We start from the raw sequence: 19,407 nt of genomic DNA, 5'->3' as shown, positions 1-19,407 counted from the left end.
ACAGAGCTCTGTGTCCAAGCACATTAATAGAGAGGTGAAGGGAAGGAAAAGATGTGGTAGAAAAAAAGCGTACAAGCAATAGGGATAACCGCACCCTGGAGAGGATTGTGAAACAAAACCCATTCAAAAATGTGGGGGAGATTCACAAAGAGTGGACTGCTGCTGGAGCCAGTGCTTCAAGAACCACTACACACAGACGTATGCAAGACATGGGTTTCAGATGTTGCATTCCTTGTGTCAAGCCACTCTTGAACAACAGACAGCGTCAGAAGCGTCTCACCCGGACTAAAGACAAAACGGACTGGACTGCTGAGTGGTCCAAAGTTATGTTCTCTGATGAAAGTAAATTTTGCATTTCATTTGGAAATCAGGGTCCCAGAGTCTGGAGGACGAGAGGAGAGGCACACAATCCACGTTGCTTGAGGTCCAGTGTAAAGTTTCCACAGTCAGTGATGGTTTGGGGTGCCATGTCATCTGCTGGTGTTGGTCCATTTTGTTTTCTGAGGTCCAAGGTCAACGCAGCCGTATACCAGGAAGTTTTAGTGCACTTCATGCTTCCTGCTGCTGACCAAGTTTATGGAGATGCAGATTTTATTTTCCAACAGGACTTGGCACCTGCACACAGTGTCAAAGCTACCAGTACCTGGTTTAAGGACCATGGTATCCCTGTTCTTAATTGGCCAGCAAACTCGCCTGACCTTAACCCCATAGAAAATCTATCGGGTATTGTGAAGAGGAAGATGTGATATGCCAGACCCAAGAATGCAGAAGAGCTGTAGGCCACTATTAGAGCAACCTGGGCTCTCATAACACCTGAGCAGTGCCACAGACTGATCGACTCCATGCCACGCCGCATTGCTGCAGTAATTCAGGCAAAATGAGCCCCAACTAAGTATTGAATGCTGTACATGTTGGCCAAGATTTCTAAAAATCCTTTCTTTGTATTGGTCTTAAGTAATATTCTAATTTTCTGAGATACTGAATTTGGGATTTTCCTTAGTTGTCAGTTATAATCATCAAATTTAAAAGAAATAAACATTTTAAAAATATATATCAGTCTGTGGGTAATGAATGAATATAATATACAAGTTTCACTTTTTGAATGGAATTAGTGAAATAAATCAACTTTTTGATGATATTCTAACTATATGACCAGCACCTGTATGTATTGGTAAGTAAATAAATAAATAAAATAAAAATAAATAAACAATAGGACAAACAAAATAGAAAGAAAAACAAATTAGATAAGTTTTTCAGGTATAGTGGCATAGGTTTATTTAACATTTTTTAAGAAATACTACATAAATGGAATAACCAAATGTAAAAATAAAACACTTTATCGTCTTCACTGTATGAATTACATATAAATTGATACATAATAAAGATACAAAAGTGATTGGTTGATTTATACATTGATGGCAACAGTTTATTAGGCTGTCCCTTTAAGAATGAATGCATGGATCTAATATGCGGTTACACATCCAATTTGCTCTGAACTGTTTACACTCACATATGACATAACAGACTGTGTTTAATACTCCACATAATGTGAATTTTGACATAATTGTGTGTGTATTTGACCATTTAAGTGCAATAAGCTGTGAAAGAGAACTGAATTAAAGATCACATGTAACTTGAGAGACGGTGTTCTGACGATTTGTGCTACCCTGTCAGATTTTGCTACCTCCCATTGAAACAGTAGGAAGCACAATGCGACTACAAAAAATGCTGCCCATCAGATTATGTTTTATTAACGTGTACACCTACCCCAACCCTAAACCTACCCTTAAAGTAATGCAAATACAGTAATTATGTGTTGTTTAGCATAAGAAAATTGATGCAATATTAATGTGCGCATGTGCAGTAAGCCCTGGTAGGACAATCTGACGGATGGGATGAAATGTCAGGACACCTCGTATTTGGGCTCATGCTTCGGCTGCGTGTCCATCAGGGTGAGCACTGCATTGAGCATCGTGGCTTAATGTGATTAATAACACTCTAACATGTCAATATCCTTAAGTAGTACAGTTAGGTAAAAAATAAATAAATGTAAAATCGATTTTTTTAATTTGCAAATTGATGCAAATCATCAGAAGATGGAACCAAGATTTATATGTAAATTGTTTTCTTCCCCCACGCCTAGTGTGCATGCAGAATATTTTAGGTTTCCCACCTAGAAATTTTTCATGTTCTGGGAATGTTTTCAGCGGCAAGTTTTATTTTAGTTCCAAGAATGTTCTGCTAAAAGGTAGGATAACATTCTCTAAAAACATTCTAAAAATGTCTATTGATAACTTTGTTAGAACATTATCCTCTAACATTCTAATAAACCTTCACATCACACTAGATATGGATTTAACCTTGCTCAGAAGTCAAATGTTGGTTGAAAGTGAAAACCCAACCTTTGTTTGATGTCAAACTCCAGCGTAAATAACTCCAAAAACCAACATTACCAGCTTCACTTATTATAAACAAGATTTATTTCTGTAATAAATGTAAAAAAGTTCTTATTAAGATTAGCAGAGGTGTTGATGGTTTATTGAAAATAAGTCACCATTATGGTGATCAATACTTAGGCAGTATGACTCTTTTTAATGTTACTTTTTGTTTAACTGCTGTAACTATATTTGTTACGGTGAAAACAGTGAGCGAAAACTGCCATCAGGTGACGTTGGTTACTTGGTGATGTTAAAAATTTCATAATTTAATGATCTGATCAACTGGTTTGCTTACTATAGCGAATGTGTTGCAACACACAAGATCCTGCAGATTTTTATCATATATATTTTTGTCTGTTATTTTAAAATTTTATTGTTCATGAACCACAGAGATCTCAAGAATTAGTTAATGAATCTCAACAATGGTGATATGCTTCATGCCGCAATGCATTCTGGGTGCCATGGATGAGTTTTGTATGATGTACCCAGAATACATTGCAGCATGAAGCATGTCACCATTATAGAGATTTATACACTGAATCTTGATGTTTGTGTGACAAAGAAAAGTATTTTTTTTCAAATTCCTGAAATTATCTGCTTAAGATTCAGCTGGGTCTCAGCCTGTTGTGCCATTGAGTCACTTTAATAAATAATATGCAACTAGCACCACACATTAGATTGGGTGAAACCAGGTAACCAGACCACATATGTGGTGATGTTTTAATCATCAGCAAATAACCAACATCATCTAACCACATGTTCTCTTGCGGTTTTGCCATAATAAAAATCATAGCAGCTAAAAAACAACACTGACAAGTCAAGTGTCAAATTACACAACTAAAGCCAACACTTACCACCATTATGGTGACATTAAACCAAACTATTACTTTTAAACAGACATCAACATCAAAACCTCTGCTTAAATCTTAATTAGAATGTTAGCGGATAATGTTCTAATAACGTAATTAATAAACATTTTTAGAATGTTTTTAGAGAATGTTATCCTATCTTTTGAGAGAACATCCTGGGAACAAAAATAAAACTACCCGCTAAAAACATTCTTAGAACATTTTTAAAACAAAAAAATTCTAGCTGGGTTTGCACATCTCTTTTTTTCAATATCCACCAAGACAAGTGTATGACCTCATAAGAAAGCACACCCCTGTGACACCTAAAGCAAGCAAACAGCTAGACCCCCTCACATGTAACTATACCGTGGACAACCATCTTGTTACTCCATTACATCTCTCCAACCACTGTTTTTTCTTCAGTTCTCTCTGTCACTTTCCCTTCATGCTGACCACTGAAACTCTCCTGGTCATCTTTTGCCATAAACTCCACATTCTCTCTCCCTGACATACTTCTCCTCTGTAGTTTCTGCATCCCTTTCCCACACTAACCACTTTTCTTCTTGATGTCACTGAAGCAACTGATATACTGTGTTCATAATATCTGCCCTATCTAACATTTGATACTCTCCAGCACCTGATCCCTTTCCAACTTCTGAGATCTCACTAACATTGCTACCTGCTCAGACTTACATCAACACATCTCTCCCTACTGGCATCTTTCCCAATGCATTTAAGAAGGATAGGTAACCACACTGCTTAAAAGAGACTTGTAAGAGTTGCGTTCAATCAGCTTTCCACTTTTCTCTCATTGAACAAGCTACTTAAAAGCAACCATTCTGGCCTCAAAAGTGGGCATGCTATGGAGATCCCACCCTGCTGTCTGTTGCTGAAACTCTTCAACTGACAAGAGAAGAGTACTAGAGTACTATCATGGGTAAAAAAAAAAAAAAAAAAAAAAAAAAAACAATTCCTAGATTGCATTTTGCCAGTGTTGATTAACTGGGAAAATACCAGAAGTGGCACATTCCATGGACAAGAATCCATGAAAAGCATTATTAGACCATTTTCTAAGGCTGCACAAAATATTGAAACCATTTAAATTTCATAATAAAGCATATTGCTATTGTTAATTCACAAAGGCTGTGATTCAATTAAATAAATATGCGCTGCGAGTTTACTATGCGCTTTATTTCTATGCGTATGGGTCACATGAATCTCAGAGCGGCTCTGTTCACAAAAAATGTTGCTCCACACAAACAGTTATCATTTACATGCGCAGACCATCTCAAACTTCATCTCTGCATATGCTGTGAGTCTGAGCAGAGGTGGACAGTAACAAAGTACATTTACTTGAGTATTGTACACTGTAAAACCCGACAAGTCACAGTAACTCAAACCGTTTGAGTAAACAGATTGCCTTTACTTAAACCATGTAAGTTTTAAAACTTTGCAATTATGTAATCAAGTGATTAATTAAGTGCTGATTGAGCTTTAGTGATGACCAGCTGCTGTTAACAAACATCATCACCAGCTCCACTTATTAGTAACCAGACTGACTTTATTTCTGTCAGACGTCTACAGAAGGTCTTATTGAGAATTAACTAAGGTTTAGATGTTGATTTATTGTTTCATTTGAAGTAACCATGTTAGAGATCAGTATTCGCTTATTTGTAGTAGCAGTATTTGCAGTAGTTCGGCTCTTGACTTCTGTCTTAGTTTTTTTTTCTTCTGGTTGTTGTAACTATGTGTTTTTGAAACATGTTTGTTATAAATTAAAAACCCATGGAAAATATTATCAGGGATTGGTTGTTATACAGCATATTGGTGATGACAATCATGAAGCTGTTCAGAGCCCAAAAACTGACTAAACAGGTGTTTTATAATTATTTTGATGATTACAATGAGAACCGTTCAAAGAGCCAGTGGTTCTGTGAAAATCAGTTAATAGAAAGGACTTTCCAAACACTTTGCGCACATACAGCTTTCTTCTTGGCAGCAATTAGTTACACACTGACATCAATAATCAGAATATAAATCTCAACAATGGTGACGAAAAAAAAAAAAAACATGCTGCCTTGCATGCTGGGTACTTTTTTTATGGTCACCATTGTTGAGGTTCATATGCTGATTAGTGATGTCTGTGTGTGACTAATTGAAATAATAGAAAACCAAACTGTTTGGAAAGTCATTTATATTAACTGATTATCACAGATAATCACTGATCTTCGAATCAGTTTCACTATAATCAATCCAGCTAATTATACAACACATATTTCAACAGAGATTAAACTCCAAACAGTTCAATAATTGATGATTATCATCAATGTACAGTATAACAACGAACACCTAGGTACAGGTTAAGTAAAAAAAGAATGTTATGCTGAAGGCAGTTTAAGTTGCTTTTTGATAAAAGCAGCTTCTAAATGTGTGCGTCCATGTGCGCTCGCGCATATATATATATATATATATATATATATATATATATATATATATAAAAAACACCTGATGATGTTTCTTCTGGGCTTTTGAGTTACAACAAACATGTTTTAGAAACATATTGTTACAACAGCCAGAAAAAAACTAAGACAGAATTCAAGGGTCAAGAGCCCAACTAAAGCAAACACTGATCTCTAACATGGTTACTTCAAATGAAACAATAAACATCTAAACCTTAGTTAATTCTCAAGAAGATCTTCTGTAGACGTCTGACAGAAATAAAGTCAGTCTGGTTATTAATAAGTGGAGCTGGTGATGCTGTTTGTGGGGTGATTTAATCAGATCTTGAGAGATTTAATGTATTTTATTTCAGTTTATTTTATCTAAGGCTGTGTCTGAAGTCAGTTGTAGTAGTTCTTGTGTTTCTCTTTTCTTCAGTGATTCTGTTTGTTAACAGCAGCTGTTCATCACTAATGCTCAGTCAGCACTTAGTTAATCACTTAATTACTTAATTGCAAAATTTCAAAACTTACATGGTTTAACCCAAGGCAATCTGTTTACTCAAATGGTTTGAGTTAAGTTACTTGTCGGGTTTTACAGTGCAATGAGGCACAAACCCTCACTCTCCAAAATCATCATGTCTGCTAAATGCATGCAAATGTAAAAGACCTGGTGACAACTTGACCCTTCCTTGCCTATGTATGACAAATTATGACAAAGTGATATATTAATAAAAATAAAAATAAAAAACGTTTAGAATACTAGTTTTGAACTAAAAGCATTCTCTATATATCCCCATATATAAAGCATGTATATTTTAGCTAAAAAAGAAAGAAAAAAAACCTGTTCTGGAGTTGGTTCCTCCTGCAGTGTTGGACTCAAACATCAGACCTGCATCAGTGAAAACCCCCATACTGTCCCTCCCACCTCCTGCTGTACAGCCGATGTCATGCTTCTCTATGACTTCCCAGATCTAAAAGTGTAAAAATACATCAGTTAGATACATTTTATGCAATAAACTGTCATGAACTGTTTTCCCTATGAAATGAAGATCCTTCACCTGAGTCTGAGTGAGTCTGTTCTTGTTAAGGACTTGCAAAGCCTTGTCAACCACCACCAGACCAACTTTAGCTCCAGGATCTCCAGTTATCTGCAGCTTGACCTGATCTCCTGTGCCATAGGAATTCTTCTTTTCCTTCACCTTAATCTGGAGCTGTTATTAAAACAAGAGATGGTGTTTCAGAAAAACAGACCTAGTTGGCACATCAGCTGCATTTTGTGATGGTTCACTCACTGTTCCCATGCACGTGTCCTTCACATCGACCCAGACTGAATCAGACACTACCTCAGATGAGTCCACATAGTAATAAGCCACAAAGCGGAAAGATGGCATCATGTCTTTGGTTACAGGCAGAGACAGAGCCACTAGAGACTGTTCTTTCCTCTTAAACCTCTCTACTTTTACAATCTGACCTTTACTTAAGATCTGAAAATGAAGCAGATGAGTTAAAAGCATTTGAAACATTCATACAGTTTCAAACACAAGCTGTTGTAGTGCAGCTGAATAAGAAATAATCATAATCTTTACCATGTATGTGTAGTCTTGATCTTTGAATCCTGGACTTTGTCCAGTGTTCAGATAGACTGTCATTGAATCACCGATCTGAAGCTCTGCAGCATCAATGCCGATGTGCAGGTAGTTTTTAGAGCCGCCTTTGGTCTCGTAGGCCTGAGCTGTCATCTTCCTCACTGCCTGCTGTTCATCTTTTAATTGTGGATCTTTGGTCTTTGCCTGGAATTAAACAATATATTGTTTTCTGCTGTGCAGTGTACAATATGCTCTATTCATTATTTAATATCTGTTAACTTATCTATTTTATACTCAATCACAAGGGAAACTGACTGAACATCAGTGCTGTTATGATGGCAGGTCTTACAGTGATCTCCAGTGTTGGAGATCCTCCCGGAGTGTTGACAGTAACCTTCGCAATGCCATTGGCTCTTGTTCGACCTCTGACCTCTTCAGGATTGACCTCCACTTCCACATTTTCAGCAGGTGTTTGGTCAGGATTTGTTATGTAAACTTATATAAAACCCAGACCAAAAATTTATTAAACCATTTCACAGTTTCTACAACCATTCAGTCTCTTAACTTTAGTTAACAGGGGCTTTAACTGTAAATCAGTTTTGGTAGATTTCCAGGATGAGATGTTGTAATATTAACAGTAAATTATCACTGCAGACGTCAATGTCAAAAATATAAGAAGTGCTTTATGCAAATGACACATGGAAAATGCCAGGCAGCAGCCAATCGCAGTGGGGTTTAGGTAGTGAGGTCTGTCATGAGTGTTTCAAAATCTGCAGACTGTGCTGGAGTTTCCTCTTGATTTAGTTCATAAATCATATTACTAACATATTACTATATTTCATTCAGATGTCAAATGCAGTTTGAATGCTTTAATTGTATTGTATGCATTTAAAGAATTTCTGCATTTTATTTCTCTTCTAGTAGACTGTAGTTTATAGTTTCATTTCAAAGCGGCTCGCAATCAAGAAAGGCTATGTGTGAGGCTGACAGAGATGCACTGTTTAATGTGTTTGAGGTGTACTGTTTTCCATAATGCATAACTTACATTTCACAGGTATATTCTCCATCTGTAAATGTTAAAAACATGGAAATATTGCCATTTTGCTGTCAGAAGTGCATGAGTTTTTGCTTTGCGATTCTCCACTAAACTCAACAGACTTCATTTATAACAAGCGTAGTGAGCATTCACGTCAAACAGACAGAGCTCAGTGAAATAGGAGCACTAACTTTGACTAAAATATGAATTTTGCTGAAATATTTGTAGCTGGAAAATAATTGTGACATATATATAATTTTAAACCTAAAAGTAAGTTTATTTATGATAGCACTAACCAGAGGTGGGACTTTCAAGTCACAAGCAAGTCTTCAAGTCATATCCCAAGACCTCAAAGGGTTAAAGTTAATGATATAATTAAGTGACTAATTAAGTGATGATTGTGTATTAGTGATGAACACCTACTGTTAACATTCAACATCACTGAAGAAAAGAGATACACAAGTTTGAGTTGGGCTCTTGAGCCTTTCAACAGTTTTGATAAATTTGCTTCTAAGCGAATGCATAATTGTTTCATAGCAAACATTTGTTCAATGCTGAAACAAATCTTTAACTAGCAGGTAACTTATGCTTTTGATGACTATATGATCTCGATTTAAATTTATTTCTTATTTTAAAAAAAAAGAGTGATATGTTATTATGTAAATGCCACCACAATGCTTCAATATTAAGGGGGAAAAAAAACGGTGTTTAGGATTAGGCATTTAGCCATGAACATTTATCATATGATCCTCAACAGTGGTGACAAATAATTATTCATACTGCAGTGCATTATGGGAGTTTTTCGTGTATTGCAACATTGTAGAGATTCATATGCTGGTTCTTGATATCTGTGTGTCTAAAAGCACTGGAGTTCAAATTTCTGTATATGCTACACAGATTTGAAATTCATTCTCCGTAAATATTAGAGCAGTATTTTTAACCTAAACTTATGAAAAAAAAAAAAAAAAAAAAAAGCTATAGGATGACCACAATCACACCAGCTCATTGTGATTATACATTTATTGTGTGTCACTGAACTCTCTTCTCTGCAACACCACATACAGAGAGAGATCTAGCACAAGTCAAGAGTCAAGAGCACAACTAAATCAAACACTGATCTCCATGATGGTGACATCATTTTAACCAATAAAACATTAACATCTGATCCTCTGTAATTCTGAATAACAGCAGGTGATCACCACTAATGCACAATCATCATTTAATTAGTCACTTAATTATCTCATTAACTTTAACTCTTTGAGGACCTGGGATATGACTTGTAGACTTGCTTTTGACTTGAAAGTCCCACCTCTGGCACTAACTGTAAAGTGTAATGGGGTAATCAAAATAACCTTTTTACTCAATTAGTCGGTGTTATCTATTTTCATTTTTGTTTTTAGAAGGCAAAATTAAAATGTTTAATCCTAATACCACAGGTGGGACTTGGGATATGACTTGAAGACTTGCTTGTGACTTGAAAGTCCCACCTCTGAACAATGCTGTCTAATAGCCCAAATATCTCTTTAACTTCACTATAGTTTGCCAACATACAAGCTAACAATATGTTTTTAGCAAACTTTCTTAAACATGCAAATAAAATTTGTGAATAATACAAATTTTCAAAATTCAGAAGTCTTCAGCTCTACCTGTCTGAATCTGTACAACTTCTAAAAGGCGTGCATGTGTGCCATCATATTGAGGAGGGGCAAAACTTAACTTACACCTGAGTCCGTTTCAAAATGCCTAATTGTACGAGGCCTTGACGTTGTTTTTTCTGAGACCTGAAGCCTTTTAATCTGAGGCATGATGCCTTTTTGTCATATGACTGAGGTCTGAGGATGTCCTAAAACGTTCACCGTACTCTCGAGACCCCTTCCCTACCGAGACACTGAAGGGCATTCCAGGTTTGAAGAAGTGTGGTGTTTTTTTGAAGTGGATGGTGTACGGTGACGTCACAATCTGAATGCCTCTCCTTTCTGCTTCCACCATTTCACTGCCTGAAACACACGATTAGCTTCTCATACACACACACATATGCAGGTAAACGTGCATACAGATCTGTTGAGTCTTACCACTTTCTGTTAACAGATTGACTGAAACATAGATTGATCGTCCAACCAGCTGGTTAATGTTTGGAAAGGTCTTAGTGATCATCTGATTGGTCAGTTCTGCAGTACCCTCTCCTTTCATGATCTATTCATATATGAGAAACACAGCAACATCAGTCCACAAGATACAGTAAAAAGCTATTTAACCACTTAAATTGTCCTCCAGGTGCATAGCCATGGGAACATATTTAATCTGGAGGGGTGGGGCTTTGTGAAACAATATATATTTTCCTTTAATATTTATATTATTTTTAAGGAGATTTTACGGAATATTAACATCGCTGATACATGAAATTTACGGTCAGTGTTGGCGAATTCTCTCATCAAACAACATAGTGCAGATGTAAATGTGATATAAATAAGAGATTAATTCATCATACACTGCAGACAACATCACTGAATATAACAGCTTTTTAGAGTGCTTACACTCACGTTAGACTGAATTCAATGTTATTATTTGATCATGTAAATGTTCTTTGCTCGCAGTATAATTTGCTTGCTGTTTGAATAATCGTGGACATGCAGAGTTATAGTTAAAATTAAAATGTATTTTTATTACACATGATCAGGTTAAAAACAAATTCAGTCTTATTAAAATATGTTATGTCATAATATGGTAGCCTACTTGCCTAAAACTTTATGATGTGTATAGTAAATAGATTACATTAGGCTACAGTGGTTTGAGCACGTTTGACCAGAGACTAGAGCGCAATTAAAGAGCTGTGCTTATGTGATTGATGGTGGTCATCTTGAGAAGTGAGAAAGCTTCAGAAAATGGCTCATAAAAAGAACGAGGACGTGAATGGATTTTACAAGTCGGAATGTAAAATTATGTAACATTTCACATGAAAGTCTGTTAGTGTGAGGGGTAGATGCGCTGCAAGATGCCCAAGAAAAATAAAACCGCACTAGGCTATATATTTCTGGTCAGTTTAATAAATAATTAATCACAAAACTATCAAAAAAAAAAATGAATCATCTTGGCGAGGATCGAGGGGCACAAGGAAAATCTCAGACCTGGTCCGTGGCGGAGGGTGCTACAGCACCCACAGCACCGGTAGTTCCCACGGCCATGTCTAGGTGAGGAGAAATTATATTGATCCCAACAGGCGAGATGTTCAAGGTCTCTCACCTCAACTTTTTGCAGAGATGCAGGAATACTTGTTTTCTTCTCATCTTCCATCACACCAAATACTACAAACGCATTTCCATCCACCTTCTGTCCAAACAGGTACCTATAAAAGCACATCCAATCTCTCCTGTAAAACTGAATGATGATGACTGTCCCTGATCCACATCCACTTCATTACATAGAAAAAGAGCAGCTTGGACTTTTTATGTTCCGAAGAAGATGGAAAGGAGCCATTTTCAGAGGTGGGAAATCCAGGGGCCAAAGAGTAAAAGTCCTGCCATATTTTTGCTCCACTCATGAACTCAGCAGCTGATTTCACCAGAGGAACCAAGTCATTCCTTCCAAGTCACAAACGAGTCTCAAGTTAAATCCCAAGTCCTCAAAGAGTTAAAGTTAATGAGATAATTAAGTTACTAATTTAATGAAGATTGTGCATTAGTGATGAACACCTGCTGTTAACAATCAACATCACTGAAGAAAAGAGAAACACAAAAACTACAACTGACTTTAAGCACAGCCTAGTATTAAGAAGAAAAAAAAAGTTTTTTTTGTGGATATAATCTCACCAACTCATTGCGACTATACGGTCATTGTACATCACTGAGCTCTCTTCTTCACAACACCACATACAGAGCTACAGAGAAAGATCTAGCACAACAAGTCAAGAACAGCATTTCCAGCTTCACTTGTTACTTACCAGACTGACAGAAATTCTTATTGAGAATTAACAAGGTTTAAATCTAATGTTTGTTTCATTTGAAGTTACCATACTGGTGATTAATGTTTCCATTAGCTGGGCTATTAACTCTTATTACAGCTAATTCTTTTTTATTGGCTGCTGTGATGGGGATGATTTATCAAACACATTTGCAGTAACAAAGACAAAATGACTTCAGCTGATAATAGTCAACTATTAACAGTCGCTAATGTCACTTGATTGTAATAATTGTGTTGTGCCAATAATATAATTCGATTCAATATGATCATTCCACACTACATGTGGGCCAGATCTGGGATGACAATATGTTGCTATCTGGGTTTGATCTGACCTTTAAAATTATCTTTAGTTGGGTTTACCCAGTGATGTCAGATTGATGCAGTCATATCAGTGTTTTCACTCATCAAACATACAATAAATACAAAGAAGCAGAACGTATTTTGTCTTACTTTGCTTCAATGTCGACTGTCAGACTCTCATCACGCACATAGAAGAATGACTTACTGGGCTTTAATTTCACTTCAAATGTTGGAAGCACTAAAATCAAACCAGGCACACAAATAAGTAAATACATTTGTTGACTTATCATATTCTTACACGACAAGATTTTGTAGACACAGGTCTTACCATATTCTTTGACCTCAAAGTCTGCAGTAAAGTTCTTCTGTGGAGTGTCTGAGAACAGTGTGACCACCTTCCAGATCCCAGAGCTGAAACATAGACAACGTACACACTGTAGCTAAATTCATTTGTCAATTAACCATTTAGAGCTCATTCTTGTTCTGTACACACACAGTGCAGTAATTTAGGGGAGTGAAAACTGCATCCTACAACGGAACTGAATTTTGTCATTTATGTTGCCAAATCTTACTAGAAAAAAAGAACTAGCACACAATAAAATTAAATCCAGACATGTTATATTTTGTAAATACACCATTTACGAAAATATAGTGCCCCACACCTGCCTATTTTATTAACTCCATAAATTGTATTGAATTTAGAGCTAAGCTGAAACAACCAGAGGTGGGACTTTCAAGTCACAAGCAAGTCTTCAAGTCATATCCCAAGACCTCAAATGGTTAAAGTTAATGAGATAATTAAGTGATTAATTAAGTGATGATTGTGCACCACCTACTGTTAACAATCAACATCACTGAAGAAAAGAGAAACACAAGAACTACAACTGACTTTAAGCACAGCCTTGGATGAAATCAATTGGAAGAAAAAAAAAAAAACTTCATCAAGAATCAGTGTGAGCATCACAACAATGGTGACCATCAAAAAAGCATGTTATAACCAATAAAAACTCATAATTTTTGCCGTTTTTATGTGACTTTTTAGTATTTAGTTTTGTGATGTTCAGAGTTGATCTGTTTATCTGAATATGCTGTTTGTCACCGTTGTTGAGATTCATACACTGATTCTTGATGTCTGTGTGTGCCTAAAATAATGAATCTTGAAAAAAAAAAATCAAAAAATTTTGCAAGGGACCCTTACAAAATGTATAGCAGATGCAGACTTTTTCACTGTGGTATCAAAAGTTGTTATATTCAATCAAGGAAACATAATTCAGAGAAAAGACTCTGAGTGAGTTCAGTGATTCAGGTCACATAACGATTACATTAAAACATAATCATCACAACCCGATGACTTTTACTCTTGGTTTATCTGTCTGTTATAACTCAGTTATATCAGCCAAACAAAATTTAACGTTAAAAAGTCAAGGGTCAAGATCCCAACTAAAGCAAACACTGACCACTATAATGGTGACACACAAATTGTGATTTTCTCGTTTAGTGATTCTGCTTGTTAACATCAGGTGTCTTCAATAATGGTCAATCATCACTCAATTAATCACCTAATTATCTCATTAACTTTAACACTGCTTCAGTGTTACTTTTAACACTACTTCGGTGTCTATATTTGTCCACACTCAGAGTGTTAAATTAACACTGGGGATTTTGCTGTGTAGAATAAACATATGCCAGGACTTTTACTTTCTGATCCCTGGACTTTATACCTCTGCCAAATGCTGGGTCAAAATAACCCAACCGCTGGGTTAAATTTAACCCAGCATTTTCTAGAATGTATCATTGGAACTAGGTTCTAGCTCACATGTGCTCTGGGTGTGCTAGCAATGAGATCATGCCAATAATGTGGTAATTCTTGAAGCAAACTGTTGCCTGAAGCATGGTTAGATTCACTGTTTTGGATCGCTGCATTTAATCTGATAATGCAAGAAAAGAAGTGTCGTGGGGAAGTCGTGGCCTAATGGTTAGAGAGTCGGACTCCCAATCGAAGGGTTGTGAGTTCGAGTCTCGGGCCGGCAGGAATTGTGGGTGGGGGGAGTGCATGTACAGTTCTCCTTCCACCTTCAATACCATGACTTAGGTGCCCTTGAGCAAGGCATCGAACCCCCAACTGCTCCCCGGGCGCTTCAGTTTGGTCTTGAGCCTTTTAGCAGTTTTGCTAAATTTCCTTCTAAGCAATTGCATTATTGTTTCACAGCAAACATTTGTGCAATGCAGAAACAAATCTTGAACTAGCAGGTAACTTATGCTTTTGATGATTGTGTGATCTTGATTTAAATTTCTTGATTATTCTTTAAAAAAAGAGAGTACTCTCATTACACAAATGCCAGCATAATGCTTCATTATTAAGAAAAAATGACACGTTAGGGTTAGGCATTTAGCCATGAACATTTATCATATGATCCTCAACAGTGGTGAATATAATTATTCATACTGCAGTGCATTATGGGAGTTTTTCATGTATTGCAACATGAAGCATTCTGTTGATTGTCACCATTGTAGAGATTCATATGCTGGTTCTTGATATCTGTGTGTGTCTAAAAAGCACAAAGTTCAAATTTCTATATGTGTTATACAGATTTAAAATGAATTCTCTGTAAATATTATTGCAGTACTTTTTGTTGGCCGTTGTTTCACCTGGATGATTATTCAAAACCTAAACATATGAAAACAAACAAACAAAAAAATATTATTTTAAATATAATCAAACCAGCTCATTGTGACTATATGTCCTTTGTATATCACTGTTCTCTCTTCTATAACACTACATACATAGCTACAGAGAGAGATCTAGCACAGTAAGTCAAGGCTCAAGAGCACAACTGAAGCAAACACTGATCTCCATGATGGTGGCATCATTTTAACCAATAAAACATCAACATCTGATCCTCTGTAATATTCAATAACAGCAGGTGTCCATCACTAATGCACAATCATCATTTAATTAGTCACTTAATTATCTCATTAACTTTAACCCTTTGAGGACTTGGGATATGACTTGAAGACTTGCTTGTGACTTGAAAGTCCCACCTCTGCTGCTCTGTGTGTGTGCACTTCGGATGGGTTAAATGCAGAGCACGAATTCTGAGTATGGTTCACCATACTTGGCTGAATGTCACGTCACTTTCACTTTCACTTTATGTGCGATAGACTAAACAGACAGTAGCACATGCAGCAGCGACAGCTTCCTAATGCCTGTCTAGTGCGGCTTTTTTTTTTTTTTTTTTTTTTTTTTTTTTAGGGAGTGCTGTAGACCTACTTGTAATAAAATGAAAGTACAATAGACAAATGACATTAAGATAATATAAGTATAATTCTATAGTCAACACTTTTCACGACTAGTTAATCTTGACAGCTGTAATATTAAAAACGTTGTAAAAGATTTTAAAAGAGCTCCACATGTAATTCTTATTTCATTTAAAAAGATGTTAGCCAGTCATAAGAATGGGCTTTTCCATTGAAGTCTGACAGCAGACACGCCCTTCAAACTGAGCGTTTGAAGGGCTAAGAAAAGGGCTAAGAAAACGGCCTTTTATCTCTAAATTATTACTTTTGTTATGTAAAAGTCACACTTACATTGTAATTGCACCTCAGGAAACATTATAAAAAAAAAAACAGAAAATGCAGGTCATAACTTTAAAATAGATGATAACAAGACCATGAGCAGGATGACATTCACTGTAAAAAGTGATACTCTATATTTACTCAATAAAATTGTGGCAACAGATTACAAGCAATATTATTTAATTAAATTTAACACATTAGAATTAATTTGAATTAATGAAATGAGATGCTTACAAGCAATCATGAGTAAAATAACATGAAAAAAATAAGTAAAATATATACAAAAATATTGGTTTTGTTGGACAAAAAACGAGAAGCACCTGGCTGCAGCCTGCATATAGAGGCGGGGTTGCACATGTTAACCCGCCCCATACCTACTCTGATTGGTTCGATCGTCTTTCATGGGCGTACATGATAGGAGATGTGTGCTTAGTTGGTGTACACTGTTAAAAATAATACACTATATTTACTTAAAATTGTGGCAAAAAGAGTACAAGCGATATTATTAAATAAATTTAACACATAAGAATTCATTAGAATTAATCAAATGAGATGCTTAGAAATTAACCATTCAAAATGAGTCAAATAGCACAAAAAAAAAAAAAAAAGTTTAAACAAAACAAAACAAAACAAAAAAACATTTCTTTGAGAAAGAAAAACAAAACACTATGCTAATGAATACTATGTTATGCATACCAGGCCAGTAGTTGGCGATTAAGAAACACAGTGCAAAAATGTAATTCACAAATTCATGTTTTTGTTGCTTACATGGAGATGATAGAGGCATCGTGTTCTAAAGCCTATGTTTTCAAGACCCCAAAACAGAGTTATTGAAGACACCTGATGTTAACAAACAGAATCACTGAAGGAGCATAATCTACATTTTGGTTACCATTACAGTGGTCAGTGTTTGCTTTAGTTGGGCTTTTGACCCTTAAACTTTTAAACGTTTTTTTGGTTGCTGTAACTGTGATACAGCAGTTAGACAAGCCAATATACAATAAGATCAGCTGGTGTTGTTTGTTTTGACATCATTTGATCTGGATTTCTGAGTTGGTTGTGTCTTATCAACAACAGGCGTCCTGTAGTTGTAAAGTATAAGGTCTGATTATTAGAAGCATTTCTGATCAAAACATAAAAAAAAAGTTCTTTCATTTAGGCACACAGACATCAAGAATCAGGCTGAGAACCTCAACAATGGTGACCATCAAAAAGCATGTTGCACTGCATTCTGGGTGCCACCAATCAAAACTCATTTATGGCTCCCCTCATGCTTTGTGGCATGAATAAATTATGAGATGAATTGTCTTAGATTTATTCTTAATATTTTCTTAATATATTCTTAATATTTTCATGCAATTTTTAGTAGCTTGTTTTGTGATGCTTACAGTTCATCTGATAATCTGAATATGCTGTTCGTCACCATTCTTGAGATTCATACGCTGGTTCTTGATGTCACTGTGTGCCTAAAAGAAGGTTCCCCTTCCCCACTACAATTTTTTTCTTAATCAGAATTCTTAAACTCTGGATTTTACAGGAAATATCAGGTCTTCTATTGTTGAATTACAGGGCCTGCTATATTGATTGTTAATTTAACTCAGAGAACAGGCTCTATTTATTAACACTCAGGCCAAACAATGGTTATGTAAAGTCATAACCAACACCACTGTCTAGCTGTTATAATCCAGTTACAACAGCCATACAAAATGTTAATATTAAATAATATTAAAAAGTCAAGGGTCAAGAGCCCAACTAAAGCAAACACTGACCACTATAATGGTAACCCTATAAATTTACCATTTTCTCCTTCAGTGATTATGTTTGTGAACTTTAGATGTCTTCAATAACTCTGTTTTGGGGGACTGAAGACACAAACTTCTGAACATGATGCCTGTATCATATCTATTTAAGCAACAAAAATGTGAATTTGTAAAAAAGTTGACGTCACGTGCATGCATATAATGTTTTCACAGGGTGTTTCATGATCACCAACTATTGGCCTGGCATGTATAACATAGTATTCTTTAGCATAGTGTTTTTTGTTTGTTTGTTTGTTTTTTCAATGAAATCAATATTTTTGTATAAATTTTACTTAATTTTTTTCATGTTCTTCTACTCATTTTGAATGGTTGCTTGTAAGCATCTAATTAGATTATTTCTAATTAATTCTAATGTGTTAAATTTAATTAATTATATTGATGTAAAATTTTAAACAATTTTATTGAGTAAATAAAGTGAATCATTTTTTACAGTGTTGTTTCTTATAAATTATTAAATCTTGTCCAGAATTAAATACACTGTAAAACATTATTCACTTTATTTACTCAATAAAATTGTGTCAACAGATTACAAGCAATATTATTAATTAAATTTAACACATTAGAATTAATTAGAATTAATCAAATGAGATGCTTACAAGCAACCATTCAAAATGAATAAAATAACATGAAAAAAATTAAGTAACATTTACACCAAAATATTTGTTTCGTTGGACAAAAAACAAGAAGCACCCAGCTGCAGCCTGCAGATAGATATGTGGTTGCACGTGTCACCCCATCACATAGCTTTAGTTGGTGATCAAGAAACAGTGCAAAAACATAATACGCATGCACATGCCTTTTTCACAAATTCATGTTTTTGTTGATTACATGGAGATGATACAGGCATCGTGTTCAAAAGCTTATATTTTCAAGCCCCCAAAACAGAGTTATTGAAGACACCTGATGTTAACAAACAGAATCACTGAAGGAGAAAAATCAATAGTTTGGTTACAATTATGGTGGTCAGTGTTTGCTTTAGTTGTGCTCTTGATCCTTAAACTTTTAAACAGATTTTTTTTTTTTTTTTTTGGTTGCTGTAGTTGTGATACAGCAGCAAGACAAGCCAAGAAAGAATGAGATCATCATCATCATTTGACCTGAATTTCTGTTTTGGGTGTGTCTTACCGATAACAGGCATCCTATGGTTGTACAACATAAGGTCTTGTATTTTCCACATAATCAGAGAGATTCTTAGAAGCACTTCTGAAGAAAACATTTGTAAAAAAGTGGAAACTCTTTCATTTAGGCACACAGACATCAAGAATCAGCCTGAGGACCTCAACAATGGTGACCATCAAAAAGCATATTACACTGCATTCTGGGTGCCACCAATCAAAACTCATTTGTGGTTCCCATTATGCTTTGCTGCATGAATAAATTATGAGCTGAATTGTCTTATATTTAT

The 19,407-nt window shown here is 35.6% G+C and overlaps 1 protein-coding gene across 1 annotated transcript in view; it reads right to left on the bottom strand.

Moving 5' to 3' along the window:
* LOC109052108 (complement C3-like) overlaps window positions 1-19,407 on the bottom strand; it is an 88,736-nt gene that overhangs the window by 60,634 nt on the left and 8,695 nt on the right. The window contains exons 6-15 of the mRNA XM_042764242.1: window positions 12,935-13,017; window positions 12,757-12,844; window positions 11,590-11,692; window positions 10,422-10,542; window positions 10,231-10,346; window positions 7,663-7,809; window positions 7,314-7,517; window positions 7,020-7,211; window positions 6,786-6,938; window positions 6,569-6,698 (exon numbers count right to left, since the gene is read on the bottom strand). Of these exons, the coding sequence (XP_042620176.1) occupies window positions 6,569-6,698; window positions 6,786-6,938; window positions 7,020-7,211; window positions 7,314-7,517; window positions 7,663-7,809; window positions 10,231-10,346; window positions 10,422-10,542; window positions 11,590-11,692; window positions 12,757-12,844; window positions 12,935-13,017 (1,337 nt within the window). The remainder of the gene's footprint in view (window positions 1-6,568; window positions 6,699-6,785; window positions 6,939-7,019; window positions 7,212-7,313; window positions 7,518-7,662; window positions 7,810-10,230; window positions 10,347-10,421; window positions 10,543-11,589; window positions 11,693-12,756; window positions 12,845-12,934; window positions 13,018-19,407) is intronic.

The sequence above is a fragment of the Cyprinus carpio genome, chromosome A1 (assembly GCF_018340385.1).
Source record: "Cyprinus carpio isolate SPL01 chromosome A1, ASM1834038v1, whole genome shotgun sequence".
In the NCBI taxonomy this organism is placed as follows: domain Eukaryota; kingdom Metazoa; phylum Chordata; class Actinopteri; order Cypriniformes; family Cyprinidae; genus Cyprinus; species Cyprinus carpio.
This window is presented reverse-complemented; position numbering and strand designations above follow the sequence as displayed.